General features: G+C 48.7%; 7 protein-coding genes across 7 annotated transcripts; 5 read left to right on the top strand and 2 right to left on the bottom strand.

The window, feature by feature from the left end:
- Nucleotides 1–155: 155 nt before the first annotated feature.
- N7503_009303 (E3 ubiquitin-protein ligase HEL2) lies at nt 156–2,585 on the bottom strand (the record flags this gene model as incomplete). Its single annotated transcript, XM_057068850.1, has 3 exons — nt 156–1,809; nt 1,868–2,106; nt 2,166–2,585. 3 exons carry the CDS (start codon nt 2,583–2,585, stop codon nt 156–158), a joined length of 2,313 nt encoding a protein of 770 aa, XP_056919705.1.
- A 1,248-nt stretch (nt 2,586–3,833) lies between these two features.
- N7503_009302 (uncharacterized protein) lies at nt 3,834–4,198 on the top strand (the record flags this gene model as incomplete). The annotated part of the gene is made up of 3 exons (XM_057068849.1): nt 3,834–3,883; nt 3,942–4,125; nt 4,182–4,198. The coding sequence occupies exons 1-3, from the start codon at nt 3,869–3,871 to the stop codon at nt 4,196–4,198; spliced, it is 216 nt and encodes a 71-aa protein (XP_056919704.1). The 5' UTR covers nt 3,834–3,868.
- A 356-nt stretch (nt 4,199–4,554) lies between these two features.
- On the bottom strand, nt 4,555–5,442 carry N7503_009301 (SDR family oxidoreductase; the record flags this gene model as incomplete). Its single annotated transcript, XM_057068848.1, has 3 exons — nt 4,555–4,929; nt 5,005–5,318; nt 5,403–5,442. The coding sequence occupies 3 exons, from the start codon at nt 5,440–5,442 to the stop codon at nt 4,555–4,557; spliced, it is 729 nt and encodes a 242-aa protein (XP_056919703.1).
- A 1,126-nt stretch (nt 5,443–6,568) lies between these two features.
- Nucleotides 6,569–8,937, top strand: N7503_009300 (uncharacterized protein; the record flags this gene model as incomplete). The annotated part of the gene is made up of 5 exons (XM_057068847.1): nt 6,569–6,582; nt 6,632–6,730; nt 6,814–7,317; nt 7,370–8,526; nt 8,578–8,937. The coding sequence occupies 5 exons, from the start codon at nt 6,569–6,571 to the stop codon at nt 8,892–8,894; spliced, it is 2,091 nt and encodes a 696-aa protein (XP_056919702.1). The 3' UTR covers nt 8,895–8,937.
- A 648-nt stretch (nt 8,938–9,585) lies between these two features.
- N7503_009299 (uncharacterized protein) lies at nt 9,586–11,086 on the top strand (the record flags this gene model as incomplete). The annotated part of the gene is made up of 8 exons (XM_057068846.1): nt 9,586–9,689; nt 9,743–9,872; nt 9,927–9,970; nt 10,025–10,130; nt 10,179–10,535; nt 10,592–10,670; nt 10,732–10,915; nt 10,969–11,086. The coding sequence occupies 8 exons, from the start codon at nt 9,586–9,588 to the stop codon at nt 11,084–11,086; spliced, it is 1,122 nt and encodes a 373-aa protein (XP_056919701.1).
- Nucleotides 11,087–11,569: 483 nt separating this feature from the next.
- N7503_009298 (putative carbonyl reductase) lies at nt 11,570–12,573 on the top strand (the record flags this gene model as incomplete). Its single annotated transcript, XM_057068845.1, has 3 exons — nt 11,570–11,819; nt 11,879–12,262; nt 12,326–12,573. 3 exons carry the CDS (start codon nt 11,570–11,572, stop codon nt 12,571–12,573), a joined length of 882 nt encoding a protein of 293 aa, XP_056919700.1.
- Nucleotides 12,574–13,193: 620 nt separating this feature from the next.
- N7503_009297 (DUF1479 domain-containing protein) lies at nt 13,194–14,835 on the top strand (the record flags this gene model as incomplete). Its single annotated transcript, XM_057068844.1, has 3 exons — nt 13,194–13,668; nt 13,721–14,455; nt 14,510–14,835. The coding sequence occupies 3 exons, from the start codon at nt 13,194–13,196 to the stop codon at nt 14,833–14,835; spliced, it is 1,536 nt and encodes a 511-aa protein (XP_056919699.1).
- Nucleotides 14,836–14,881: the final 46 nt, after the last annotated feature.

Genomic DNA, 14,881 nt, shown 5'->3' with positions numbered 1-14,881 from the left:
GTGGAGCATTATATCAGTATATGATCAATCAACAGTAGCCCATAGAGTATTCTGTGAAATGACCAACTCTCTCAAACCTCAGACGTATGTTAAAATTTTCATTTTTATTTATTGGACCTTAGGATGGCCGCAACACGTATCTAGGGTATCCCAAATTATCCGAAGTGATAAAGGGTCTGTTTGCCCTTCTTCTTTTTACCCTTTTTGGACCCGTTACCAGCGTCATCGTCAAAGTCTGCATCGGCCGGTTCAGCGGGAGAAGCAAGACCAGAAGAGGGGTTGGATCCCCAAGCAGTCGGGGCTGGCCCACGACGATCGTCCCAGCGGACGTAGCCACGCGTCTTGCCGGCCATCATCACGTTGGGCCGGGCAGCTGCGGGGAGAGCCGGGAAGGCGTCAGCACTGGTCTTAGCCGGCAAGGCACGAGCAGGTGTGGATGGGCCTGAAGAAGAGGAGCGAACGGGTCCATTAGGAATAGATGGGCGGGAAAGAGGTGATGGGGCGGCAGCGGCCCATGGAGTGGAGGCAGCAGGTTTGTTACGACGGGTGGAAGGGCCAGCCGAGGCAGCAAGAGGGGGGAAGGGATTTGAGGATGGTGACGGCATAGCACCACTCCGGCCAACAGCGGACCGCGAGGACTGGGCTGTGGACGACTTCAGACGCAAGACACGACTGCCGCCAGTGTTAGCGGTGCCCGGTGACATGCCAGGCAAAAGTCCACCGGGACCTGGCAGGGCAGGGTAGTCCTCATTGATGGCTCGCCAATCATTCCAGGCCTGCAAGAGACCAGTACGCTTGGAGTCTTCCTCATAAATGTCGGCGAGTTCCTTGATGAGCTTGCCCAGATCAGAGCTGGATGTGTCAAACAGAGAAAAGAATGCGTCGATGAGCTCGGTGGCTGAAATGGCAGAGGTTCGGTAACTGGACACTCTGGAGCGAAATTCGGCAAGCTTATTTGTGTCGTTGCGGAGGAGACTAGTAGCTCGTTCAACCACTGCCATATGGCGCATTTTGCGGGCTTGGTCTTGTGGACCAAGTGGCTCTGGATCAGCGGCGAGGCTAAGGCTCTCAAGCTCCGCAGCTGGAGGTCTAGGGCGTGAGGATGATGGAACTGGTGTAGCACCGGTTGACCGGGGTGGGGCTTGGACTGTTTGAGTATCATTTCTGGTAAGCTGGCCGCCGAAGCTACGCGTTGAAACGGACTGCGCGCTCTGAATGTCCATTTGTCGTTGAAAAGCAAGCTCAGCGCGCGATAATGTCTGTGCACTCGAGGCCGGTAATGGCTCAGCATTGGGGTCTCGTCCTCGACCAGCACCACGCCGTTGACGTTGTGGCTGATATGGGCTGCGCATATTATCAAACTCCGAGAGGTCGACTAGCCGTGCATCTCTTCGAATATCCTTCGAGACGCCGTCCGGGTGTGACTCAATTTGGTGTGCTTTAAGATCCATTTGGGACTCGAACACCACGAATTTCTTCTCCAGACACTCCTTGTCGAGGCACACAAAATGGTCACGCTGGAAATGGTCTTCAAGGGCATTATAATCGACATAGTATTGTTGCTGGCGGTTGGAATTGCGTCGGTCACAAATATGACAGCGTTCGTGGCGCTCCCGACAGTGGGCGTAGAGTTCATCATCTCCATAGAATCGTTGGCGGCAGAAGCCACACTCGGGGTGTCCCTTAAATCCGCTCTGGTTGATCGCGCCTGGTTTGTCGTCGCCGTGCTTTTCGTGTTTGCGCAATTCGTCTCTCGTGAAGAGGACATGTTCGTGGGTAAACACCTTTTTGTTCCGAGTGCAAAGGTCGCTAGAAGAATAGCAATCAGTCATCTAGTCCGCATGCACAGCGATGTATGGGAACGTACCACATAATCTTATTATGCTTGCTCTTCACATGGCGATGCAAATCCGGCCACCCCAAGCAAGCCACATCACAGTCCTCGTCGGGGCAGTTGTAGCGAAGTAACAAGACAGTGTCCTCAAAGATTTCATCTTTTTCATACAGAACTCCAAGGTTATCATCCGTCCTGGCAAAATCCTTTTTCTCAAAGTCTTCGAATCGTCGAACGGGATCGTCGGTAAAGATAACAAAATTTGACTCGGTCTATATTCCTACAAATCAGCAGTTGCGAATGACTCGTGGCCAAAACCGGGGAAACTTACACGACAATGCGCACAACCCTTGTTTTTGTACAGCGCGCGTAGTCTCAGCGCACAAATGTGACAAGTCCGGTGATTGCATGGGGATACAGAGGTATGTTCGACCTTCGAAGCACAGATGAAGCACACCTCCCCGTCATCGGCGTCGTCGGTGGCAGCCGGGAGAGCCTTTGAACCGAGCGTCGCAGTTGGAGCTGGCGCAGCCTGTGTATCCTTGGCCTGAGACCCATCCACCGCCTGTGAGGTATCACGACCTCCAGTGCCCTTGCCTCCTCGACCGCGAGGCTTGGATCCCCTGCTAGCGGCACCCCCTGCGTTGCGTGGGCCGTCCGTCTGGCCCGATGGAGCCCCTCCGCGACCGCGGCGGCGACCACCACGACCTCGTCCTGATGACTCTGAGGCGGCGGGGACGTTGTCAGTCATAGCAGGATATCAGCAGTCGAGACCGACCCAGGAACCAATTAGCAATGACAGGCCTTGAGCTAAGGAGCTCGGGGTTGTTGGTGGGGTGCGGAAAAAGTTGTGTCGCTGACTGATCCATTCCGCTGACCATAGCATTAACATATGCATTTGATTGACTGGACATTCTACAGAGAGATTATACACCAGTTTACCTTGGGGAAATAGGTTCACTGCAAATTATTCTGGTCTCCATACTCCAGGGCTCAAATCGCCGTCATCTGTTATTTCATGTAGGCAAACGCGATCACAAGCGATCGCAAGCATCGACGCCTGCGATATATATGTTGCTCGCTTTGCTCGAAATAGTAAGACGATTTCTTCCACCCACCTGGGCATGGCCGTTCAAGATTTATCACTATTGTTAGATTCATTGGAATTTCATGAGAAATAATCAACATGCTAAGCTTCCAAGGGTTGCGATCTCATTTGTTCCTGGTCATCTTGCAGGTGCAGCGGGGAAACTCCAAATTGCAACCAAATTACATCCAAATTATTCCATGCACTTAGATAGACATCAAATAAAGTCCTAAATCACAAAGAAACTACAACCATACAGTTCTCTGTGAATAGTATCTAGTATTCATACGAGCCTTTTCCCCTCTGTGAGCTCTACTCGAGGAGCGAAACTTCCAGGTCATCATAGGACATCCAAATCATTAGTTTGTCTACAGGTGACTTGTGACCAACTAGACAGATTGGCCCCACGAAAGTACCGCATGTGAAAGGGCTTACCAGATCCGTGTTCAAGTCCTCCATGAGCAGACCTGGTTCCATCTCCGACGTCACTCGACAGCTGAATAGGTAGTCGTACGGACGATCCGCCATTTTCCCGGGGAAGTATTATGTAATCGGGCCGGGCCTACAGGACTGAGAGGTGGATCTTTTGGTCATAAATCGTACGACTGGCAAACAATTCTGAGTGGATTGCGCTCATAGGCATCGCGCCAAGTTTGAGTTACATCCTATCAATTCAAGGAAACCTAGTTTGAGATCATGATGACCGGTTACCGTGGTTGGTAAAACTGGGATGTGGGTTGACGTTGAGGCTTCACCTTGGAACGATGACGTAGTCGTGATATGAGATATTGCTTCCACCCAAGTATAAATAGCCCTGGTTCTCGACGGAATCAAATCCTTTCTCATTCACAACACAATCACAAACCATCCACTTCAAACCATCCACAAACCATCCACTTCAAACCATCCACAAACCATTCAATTCATTAAACTCCAACTTATTCACCATGGACACTGTCAAGGTGGGTGATCATGTTCAACAACTGTGCTAGTGCCCAGTGTTTGTTAACATTTCAATAGAACGCCGCCAACTACGTCTCTGAGAGCATTCAGGGCACCGGTGCCGAGGCTTCCAAGGAGACCAACAAGCAAGTCGCCAAGGACAGCGACGCCAAGATCAGCACTCGTGCCTCTGCTGCCAAGGATGCCGTCGTTGACAAGAAGGACGAGAAGTCCCACGACGTCAAGGCCGATGTGCACAAGGGTAAGCGGACCTTCTTAGTGATTCTGGGGTCAGGACTGATGCTAACAACCACACAGAGCAGGCTAAGCACTAAATTTGACGGAATTGAATTTCTTGATGGTGCTACTGCTGTCATTGTATAAGACAGATACAACGTTTACTATTCATCATGTATATAACGCGATAACACGATAAGGTCATTCGTGACACTCAATGAATACCCAATTGAAACGAATCTCAGAACCCCCATCAAACGGTTCGGTATGCCGTGCTCTGCACCTAATGCTTCTTAACAGTAATTGCCGCTTATGTCACGTAAGCGTTTCCTATGGCAGCATATATCGACTGTATTGCCCCAGTGGTCTATTGAAAGGCTTCCAGAGCTTGATCATTCCATCTTTTTCTTATCAGCTGTGTGCGAACAATCGTAGAGCAAGTATGGGCAAAAACTCACGATAGGAATTTGCCGGTCAATGAGTTCGGCGCATCAATCACCAATTTTGCAATGACATGACCGGGCTGTTCTGGTTTCAGCAATTCCCCTTCCTTGTGGACTGTGGTGAACATCGCATGGAACTGAGGGTCCAGAGTGGTAGCGAGATCTTCCCGTATCTCGCGCTGCATTTCGGTGTCGACCAAGCCCGGTTGAATTGACACGGCCGTCACGTCGGGCTCTTCTTCTCCAATGCTCATGGCCAAGTGGTTCATGGCAGCCTTGCTTGCGCCGTACAGACCCCATCCCCTGAAGGCCGAGACGGCTGCCGCAGACGAAGTGAAAATGATCCTGCCCCTGGATTGGCGAAGCGCAGGAAGTCCAGCTTTGATCTGCAGCAATATGAGCATGAACAGCCCTATGTCTAACAATCTCCAGCATGCATAATATCAGTACTCTTAACTTACAAAGGCCACCAAGCTGATAAAGTTGACATCAAACCCCTGCTTCCATTGTTCCGGATCCGCCTCGGCAATCTTGCCCACTTGGCTGAGTATGCCGTGGTTGAGAACCAATCCATCGAGACGCCCGAAAGACTTCAGAGCCAGATCGACGGCCTTCTGGCCGAGAGTCAAATCCGCAAGATCGCCATTCAGCACCTCAACTTGCTTGGAGAACTGATCTTTCAGCTTCTGGAGGGGCTCGAAACTGCGGGCAATCACAATAACGTTGTAGCATTGAGGTGCGGTGAGGAGAAACTTAGCAATTGCGAGACCAATACCTGTAACGTGGACAGCATGAGTTAGATTTTCAAGGACCTCGGGTGAAATGCTGATATGAGCGATTGATTGAAATGACTATTCACCTCTAGAGGCACCAGTGACGATGAAAGTTTTGGCTGACATATCCGGAACGAGGTTTAGCCAAAAGGTTATTGAGTATGAATATGGAAACTTTTGAGTATTGAATACGGGAATTTGTTGAGAGGAGTTCCCGGTCGGCGGGGATAATCTGCCATGCAATACTCGTTGCAGCCTTGTAGACAGTGGCCCCATTCGCCAAGCCCGAAATTTACATGGAAATAGGGCAAATCTCGGAGTCAAGAATGTACCGATGTATGTGCTCAACCCGTTCCTTTTCCTGAAGATGTGTGGCAGACAAATGATCGTCCAAAAAGTAACAACAGATCTAGTCTTCTCAAGCAGTTCTTGTAAAGCAGGCTTTCCAAGGTTGTTGACACAATCGACTCAGCAGCATTTAAGATAGCCCCGGGGGCCATTTTCGAAACCTCTTTGGGCCTAGTGCCAAGGTGATAGCTATGATTTTCCTCTGGACCTTGAACGATAGAGTTATCCACTAGAACAGAAGAATATAATATAAGGTTATATCAGTATGCGACCTGGTTATATATAGACATAAATTACATTGGCCGATGAGATGCTTTGCCATGCCTATATCTTGCAAGATATATATATCTATCACGGTGCTGCCCAGATGGGCGAATGCTTTACATAGGACAGGCAATTGTATTCTGAACAAGGGACCCATGTCTCATAAATTAGATAAAGGTGCATGATAAATAAGGCCAGGGGCATGATCCTAGAGTCTGCTCATGATTGGCCTGCTGGCCGGATATGCAAGCCGACGAAATGGCCCAATATCATGAGCAACGGGTACTCTCGGGCGATTAATACGAAGATTCTAGAGAAACCTTGAAAGTCGCCACAAGGCAGTGGAGCATTGTGTTGATCAAACCAAAGTGGACGCCACCGACCGATACCTAGGTATCATTGGTTCTCCACGTAATGGTGGGGCTCAGGTCTATTGACATGGATGAGAAGACACTCTCATTGGATAATTTACAGGCACCAGAATGATGTGACTGGCGGATAACATCCGGTCCTAAAATGGAATACATTGCAGCTATCAATTGATGTCATCGAACTTTCGGCCCCTCTTGCGATGTTCTCTATTTACTCTCATGCTTCCCACAGCTTGACACCATAACAGACCGATTTGCCCGGATCAAACATGTTTGGCAACAGGTACATGAATAGCCTATTATCTCACCACCGTGAAACTAACCATATCTAGACCGAACGCGCAAAAACCCAAAGAGGGTCTCATCAATCAATTTCAAGCAGCTTTTGCTGATGTGGTCCGTCCCACCATCAAACAAAATTCTCTTGCAGGGTATACCACCCCCGCATACTCATCCTCGCACCCCCAGAATATTGGTCATGGGCTAATCATCGATCAATTCCTTTCCATTGCAGGCCCGCCATAAACCCCGATCAGAACCACGTTCAGATCACCCCTAGCCTTCGTTTCACGCCCTTTCTCGATGATCACTGTCTTCCTACGCCGAAAACACCTGCCTACAACAATAATATTTTCGATGACTTGAATAAATTGTATCATGGCCCCGCCGGAGACCTACACACCCCAACCGTGGGGTCAAATCTGTTGACACCCAAAACGCTTCTCGAACAATTTGCAGTTACCCCTCTGCCTAGAAACCCGGCAGGAATTGCTTATGACAGCTTAGACCCACTATTCTTTGCAAGAGAGTCTCAGAGCATGGACTGGGGTAACCCGAGCGCCGCGTATCCACCCAGCGCATTCGTTCACTCCGACCTGGCCGATGGTTTTCTCGATGAACCAAGCGAACAATTTCTTCCGAGTGATATGGGTAACCAGGAACCATTGGTCTCTCAGCTCAATGTTCCACAAGAGAGCGAGACAAATGTCGACAATTCTCCTAGCGAGGGTCAGAACGAGTAAGCTTTTCACTAAGCCCATACTAACGGATCCAAGCTAATAGACCGACAGTTTCAGGTACCAGGTGACATTGAACACACCCACAGCGATGATTCATGATCCAAATGACACCCCAGTGACCTACCTCAATAAAGGGCACCAATATACTTTATCGGTAAGCGATTCAACACCTCCGTTAGTCAACGGATTGGTCCATTATCGAACCTCGGTCCGCGTATCCTTCGAAGAGCCTGAGCATGTAGCAAACCCTGCTGCTTGTTGGAGCCTATGGACGGGGGCACGGGGCCATGAGGGGAATCAGGAGAATGGAAATAAGCATGCGGTAGAAATGGTTGATTTAGTGCAAGGAAATAAAGACCCAAGCTATCCTGTTCATCTAGAAAGAACATCGCTTGATGGCTTTTGTGTGACATGGTGTGCAAATCCTAGCACGGGAAGATCAGGTTGCACAATAGGGATCCGATTTAATTTCCTCTCAACGGATTTCAGTCATTCAAAGGGCGTGAAGGGGGCCCCTCTCAGACTTTGTGCTAAGACCGAGACGGCCCTTCCAGGTACTGCTGAGTCGAGCTTTTGCTATGTGAAGCTATTCCGCGACCATGGAGCTGAGCGGAAAATGTTCAACGACGTTTCTCAGCTGAAACGAGCCATTGAAAAACGCAAGCAGGACTTTCTCAAAGCTGAAAGTGGGGACAGCCTTGGAAAGCGAAAACGGGGCAGTCGCTCGGTCTATAGCAACGACCAGATCCCGGAAAAGGAGCGAAAGGCTGAATTGCGCAGTCGAATGGATGCGGAGTTGGCATCAATGCAACAAATATTCTATTCCAACCGACCTGTGACTACCCTTTGTCTTCGGGGTGAACACAAGGATGATCCGGATCTGTTCCCGGTCTTCTTGGAAGACCAGACTCACTTAACCACCAAGAGTCAACCGCACTTGCAAATTGTGACACCGCCATCGACTTTAACTGGCGCATCTAGCCATACGTCGCAGAGCTCGGTCGATCCCCAGCTACCCGGGCCGCAACGTGACGCTGAGAATATCGAGTGGATTGGCCGCAGTGGTCCTTCAGGGCAATATTCCAGCAGTGTTGGTAGCGAAGATCCCTCAGACAGTATAACAACAACACACACAAGCCCTGCAGTGCCGATGATATCCACTGAGGACGCCGAATTGATGGATGTTGATTCGAAGTCAAACGCACCAGGTAAGCTTTCCTCGCCACACAAAGACGAGATTCATACTCATACAGACTTAGCCAAATGTTTGTATCTCCGTTTCCACCAAAATGGTGTACAGAAGGATGATTATCACACCGCGGTATACCTGACCGAGCCCACTGCCAATGAATTGGTAGACAAGATCTCGCAGAAGCAAAACTTCAATCGAGATCACAGAGTCCACCTGTTCCATCTCAAACCAAACGGCATGAAAATAATGATTGATGATGATGTTGTCGAGCGAATTCCAAATGGTCAGGACATGACCGCTGAAGTATCTGAGCTCGAGGGGTCAAACGACACGGATACCAATCGTGACTCAGTGCCCACCATTGATGTTCGATTGTCTTTCTAGATCTTCTTGATGCAAGCGTAGTATGATCTATGTTATGTTTCATCTTTTGATTATCACTTAGTTGCTAGTTAGCGAATTGATGAACCAATTTTGACGATCATTTCAAGCAGTCATGTCAAGCAAAGTGGTCTTTTTCCTGTATCATGTTAAGAAGAGATAATGTGCCTGTAGTGTAGTGCTGGCAGTGATGACATAATCTTCGACATTGATCTTGCATGGGGAGCACGCTATACTGTAGAAATTCCGTGAAACGAGACGCACCCACATGCGTTAAGTACATACCCGTACTGAGTAATGTTGCCACCTGTGTGGATCTGGTCGAAGAATCTCATTCGCCGGAAGACCTTGCGGTATTAAACTTGGACAGGCGGGGCGTCCACGGTGGACCTGAACCTGATTGCAGGTGCGAGGGGGGCGGTGCAGCCCTGTGGAATCGGCACGCCATCAAGTTTGCAATAGACTGCCCCGTGGGCCAGATTTCCAAGGTCATATAGATCTTTATCCTGATGTGCAGGCATCTTGTTCTGATGTACAACCTATGTAAGCTCCCAATCAATGATGTAAACACCATTACTGGACAGGTAAAATGACATCATAGAGACAACAATATAATTGTACTCCATACTACTCCTCTTCTGTGTACACTCAATTGAGTTACCCCAGTAATTGCCCTATCTTCAACCCCTCAATAATGGCACAGTTCGTAACCCAAGAAATTATGGGTACAACCCTAGAAACTACCAATAGGTATTCGGACTTGAAACCACGAGACATTGGTGCCTCTGGCATAGTCTGGTATATCCCCTCGTATAAGACCTCCAATCTCATCAATCACTGACGCCCAACAGTTCAGCGCACGATACGGTGGCAAACCAAACAGTCGCGATAAAGAAAATAGCGAAGCCGTTCGAGCATACCGGGGTGGCCAGGCGCGCCTATCGTGAGGTTCATCTGTTAAGTAATATGCGACATGACAACGTGCGTGGATTAATAGTCGGAATCGTGATGACGAAAGCTAATCGATTGCAATAGTTGATCAACATGAGAGATATCTTCATCTCTCCTTCAGAGGACCTGTGGGACACCCCTGGTAATTCCACATTGAAAGAAGTGACTAACGTCTGTTGCAGATATATTGTGACCGACTGCATCCAAACAAACCTTTATCATGTCATCCGGTCTAGGTCAAAGTCATTGGAGGGTCAATTCGTGCAATTCTTCACATATCAGCTGCTGGTATGTTCACTCAAGTCGGTTCCGAGAGCCTATCACTGACCGATCCAGCGAGGGTTAAAATATCTCCATTCAGCCGGCGTCATTCATCGCGACCTGAAGCCTAGCAATCTTCTGATCAACGACAACTGCGATTTGAAAATATGTGATTTCGGACTGGCTCGAGAGCAGGACCACAAAATGACCGGCTATGTCACTACACGATACTACCGAGCACCAGAGATCATGTTGACATGGCAGAAATACAGCTATGCTGTAGACATTTGGAGTGTCGGGTGCATTTTGGCGGAAATGATCTCAGGAGAGACGCTCTTCCCTGGAAAAGACCATGTGCACCAATTTACTCTTATCGCTGAGACCTTGGGCAAACCACCCAAAGAGGTCATGGAAAGAGTGTATAGCAAGAGTGTATGATCCAACCGTGAACCTGATGTATACGGTTAGATGCTGACAACAAGTTACAGACATTGAAATTTGTGGAAAATCTGCCTGAACCGAAGCCATGTCCACTTTCATCTCGCTTTAAAGATGCTGACCCTCAAGGTACGCACTCCCATCAGCGATTGTTCTTGTAACTGCCGTATTTCAATGCTAATTTTCGTAGCAATCGATCTCTTAGAGAAAATGCTCAATCTCGACCCGGAAAAGAGAATAACTGCGGCCGACGCTCTCATGCATCCATACCTGTCAACATACCAGGACTCTGAAGACGAACCCGCTTTTGACAATGAACTTAGTTGGTCTCTTTTGGAGTCAGAGCTATCAGCGGACGAGTGGAAGACCAATATGTAAGTTTCCAGCTGTCCGCTTTGGGTTTGCATTTTGTATTAACAGCTTGAAGGTACTTCGAGGTGTTGGATTATCACCGCGGTGCTTGTGATGGGCAAGACAAGGATGTTCCCACCACCAAAGTAAACCTTAACAAGTTGCCTAATGAGATGATGATGGAAACTTACTGAAATCCATTTTTGATGGATTCTTCTACGAGAAGCAATGAATTACCTAAATATTAATATCACATTTTGAACATATCTGCTTGTGACCTTTTACGTACGACACACCATACTTACAACGGACAATCCTAACAGTATCTACATCACCCATTTGTGACCACTGGAATAAAGTATAGACAACTGGACAGTTTCTTGTATATATTGCGGAGAGTGGAGAAGGCGCAATTCCCGCATTCGGAAACCCCGCCCGCATGGGGGACTTTTACTATTCCGCCGTGGCATGTCTTGAAAGATTCTTGAATGGAATTGCCTCATAAAGGAGCTTTCCCGCATCAATGCCACGTAAGTCGTGTGCAGGAGATTTAGACGGGATAGCATTCCGCCTACTATTTAAAAGCTGCACAAGAACCCCGCCACAAACATCGTGTTGTTTCTCTGTCTCTCAAATACTCTACAAAATCGCAGCTTTCGCTAAAAATCACTTCTACAATGGCAGAGCATCCCATTATAAAGGGCAACTTCTGCCATGGCAACAACACATTTGAAGGCAAAGCTAGTGTGATGGAGATGTTCTCATTGAAAGGGAAAACTGCGGTTGTCACAGGAGCAGGCGCGGGTATTGGGTTGAGCGTTGCACATGCTCTTGCTGAAGCCGGCGCCAATGTTGTCATTTGGTACAACAGCAATAGCAAAGCGATTGAAGAAGCTGCAAACATTGAGAAAGCCTACGGAGTTCAGTGTAGGTTATCGGCTGATTCAGCACTTTGTGATTTGAGCTGATTGTTTGTTCATGATCAGGCCGCGCTTATCAAGTCAACATCAAACAAAGTGAAGAGATCGAAAAGCTCCTTGAAACATGCGTCCGTGAATTCCAAGGTCGGCTCGACATCTTCATTGCCAATTCTGGCATTCCATGGACCAAGGGGCCTATGGTGGATGCCCCACTCGACCACTACTCAAATGTGACCCAGACAGATCTGGATGGAACTTTCTATTGTGCCAGAGCAGCAGCAACTCACTGGAGACGCCAGAAAGCAGAGAACACCAATATATTTGGACTACCTCTTGAAGGATTCACTTATGGCAGCTTTGTCGCTACTGCTTCAATGAGTGGCAGCATCGTCAACGTTCCTCAGCTCCAGGCTGCCTATAATGCCGCTAAAGCTGGAGTTATTCACCTTTGTATGTTATCCACTTGTGATGCAGTCCTCACTTACCACAGAGCCATCTGTTAACTGTCAATAGGCAAGTCGCTTGCGGTAGAGTGGGTTCGGTTTGCCCGTGCGAATACCGTCTCTCCGGGTTACATTGCGACGGAGATTTCTCAATTTATTGATGCTGAAACGAAGATGATGTGGAGGGATAAAATCCCCATGGGTCGAGAAGGGCTACCGCAAGAGCTGAAGGGAGCTTATCTATACCTCGCCTCCGATGCTTCCAGTTACACAACCGGAGCTGACCTTATTGTTGATGGAGGCTATACACTACCATAGATCCACTGAATTAAAACCGGCGCTACCTTGGCTTTAAGACTATAAAAATGAGATTTGAGCCTAGGGCATCTTGTAGATCAAGACGCAATCGTAGGTTGGCTTCCTACATGAACGCTCTATCGCTGTCATATGTTCAATTTGCAATGGAACGTAGGAAGAGTGTCTGGCTATTAATTAGACAAACAAAGAGGTGACCTTGGAAGCTGGGAAGGTAAGTGAAAGGAAATTCCTAAGAATCTATCAGTCTAGTGACCTCATCGGATTAAATTTCCAAGACCTTAGATCTTCCAAGGTTCGCAGTAACTATTGCCATTCTGCGGTCCCAGGCGGGTAGACTACCCTGTTTGGCAGGAATCCGCTTATTCTTCCGCCCTTCAACCAATGATCAGCGTCGGCTCGTTCTACTTTCAGAAAAGCTCTCGAACATTTCCGTTTTTGGCCACCTCCCCGACGGTGTATACAAGCTAATGTCGGAATAGATGCTATACCGCCAGTGGCGACGTAGTGCTTTCACCGACACATAAAAGAAGCTAGACAACCCCCGAACTTTGGTCATCTTATCTAGTCAGCTCACCCATCTTCCTTTTTTCGACATTGTGAACCTTATCACACAATCTGTCATGTACATTCCGAAAGCCAGGGGTGGTCTTTCCACCCAGCTGGCACGTCCATTTTGCAAAAGAAGCCTTCCAGCAAGTTCAAAATGCCTTTCCACAAACACCCAGACACCCCGAAAAGAGGGCGACATCTCTTCCGTCTTTGTCTCGCTATCCGGCGACGGAAAGGCCGCACCACTCGATGAACGGTTCGCAGATCAGAAAAAGAAGTTGATCGCAGGTCGCGGAGATCAGCTTAAAAGGAGCTGGGACCGTCTCCTCTGTAAGCTCAGAGACGAGGTTGAGACCATCGAACAGCGTGGGTCAGATATTATCCCCAGTATCAACTTCAACGATATCCATGCCGCCCCGAGATCTTTCCATGATGAGCTTCGGAAGCGAGGAGTTGCCATCATCCGTGGTGTGGTCCCAGAGGCAGAAGCTAGGGAATACAAAGACGAAATTGAAGCCTACGCACGGGCTAACCCGGGCACAAAAGGTATGTTGTTGTCAATGCTTAACTATCCCTGAGAGGATACTAACGTGGCTAGCCTTCCCACCAAATGATCCCCAGGTGTATGAGCTGTACTGGTCTCGCCCTCAAGTTCGAGCCCGCTCCCACGCCAACATGCTCGAGACACAGCGATTTCTCATGAGCTTCTGGCATTCATCCGAATCAGACGCCATGATCTCCCCCGTGCATCCAGTCACCTATGCAGATCGTCTGCGAATTCGTCAACCCGGGGATGCTGGATTCGCACTAGGTCCTCACACCGATGCTGGAAGCGTTGAGCGCTGGGAAGACAATGGCTACGGCTTGGGTCAAGTCTATCAACGAATCTTCGAGGGGCATTGGGAAGAGTACAATCCTTGGGAAGCTAGCTGCCGTCTTCCTGTGATGTCAAACCTCTACGATGGTGCTGGAGCCTGTTCCATGTTCCGCATGTTCCAAGGATGGTTAAGTATGTCTCATACTGGGCCGAACGAAGGAACTCTTCTTGTTAACCCTCTTCTCTCAATGGCGACTGCTTATATACTCCTCCGCCCTTTCTTCGTGCCTATCAATCAGCCCCCAGCCGATGGGAGCTCTCGCATTGCGATTGATACCTTCTTGGAGCCGTCCAACTGGCAACTTGAAGAAAAACCCTCTAGCAAGTTGGAGGGTGCTACACCGGGGTATTCGCAAGAGCTGAACTCGGTCCTTCACCCCCACCTTGAGCTTCAGAAGACGATGGTTCACGTTCCCCAGATCGGACCGGGTGACTATGTTGCCTGGCACTGTGACAGTAAGTGCTTCCTTGCTTCTGCCTCTATGAAATGTGCTACTAACTGCAAATTAGCCATCCACGCTGTTGACAAGGTCCACAAGGGGAATGGAGACTCGAGCGTGTTGTACATTCCTGCCTGTCCAGTCACGGAAGCAAATATTGAATACGTCAAACGCCAGAAGAATGACTTCCTGAAGGGCATTCCCCCGCCTGACTTTCCCGGTGGTACGGGTGAGAGTGAACATATCGGCCGTGCCACTGTTAAGGATCTTCAAAACTACTCGAATGAGCAGGCTCTGCGTGCCTTTGGATTTGGCAAATGGAATGCCGAAGAGGAAAATCTCAACCACGGACAGCGACGTGTCTTGAAAAAGGCCAACGAAATCCTTGGCCTGTAGTTAGTTGGTTTGTTCTTCTGCATTGCATTGACCTGTGTATATCAAT

This window comes from Penicillium pulvis, assembly GCF_028828015.1.
Source record: "Penicillium pulvis strain IBT 33274 chromosome Unknown contig_7_segment1_segment0, whole genome shotgun sequence".
Taxonomy (NCBI): Eukaryota; Fungi; Ascomycota; class Eurotiomycetes; order Eurotiales; family Aspergillaceae; genus Penicillium; species Penicillium pulvis.
The sequence above is the reverse complement of the archived record's forward strand: the minus strand, read 5'-3'. Positions and strand labels throughout refer to the sequence as shown.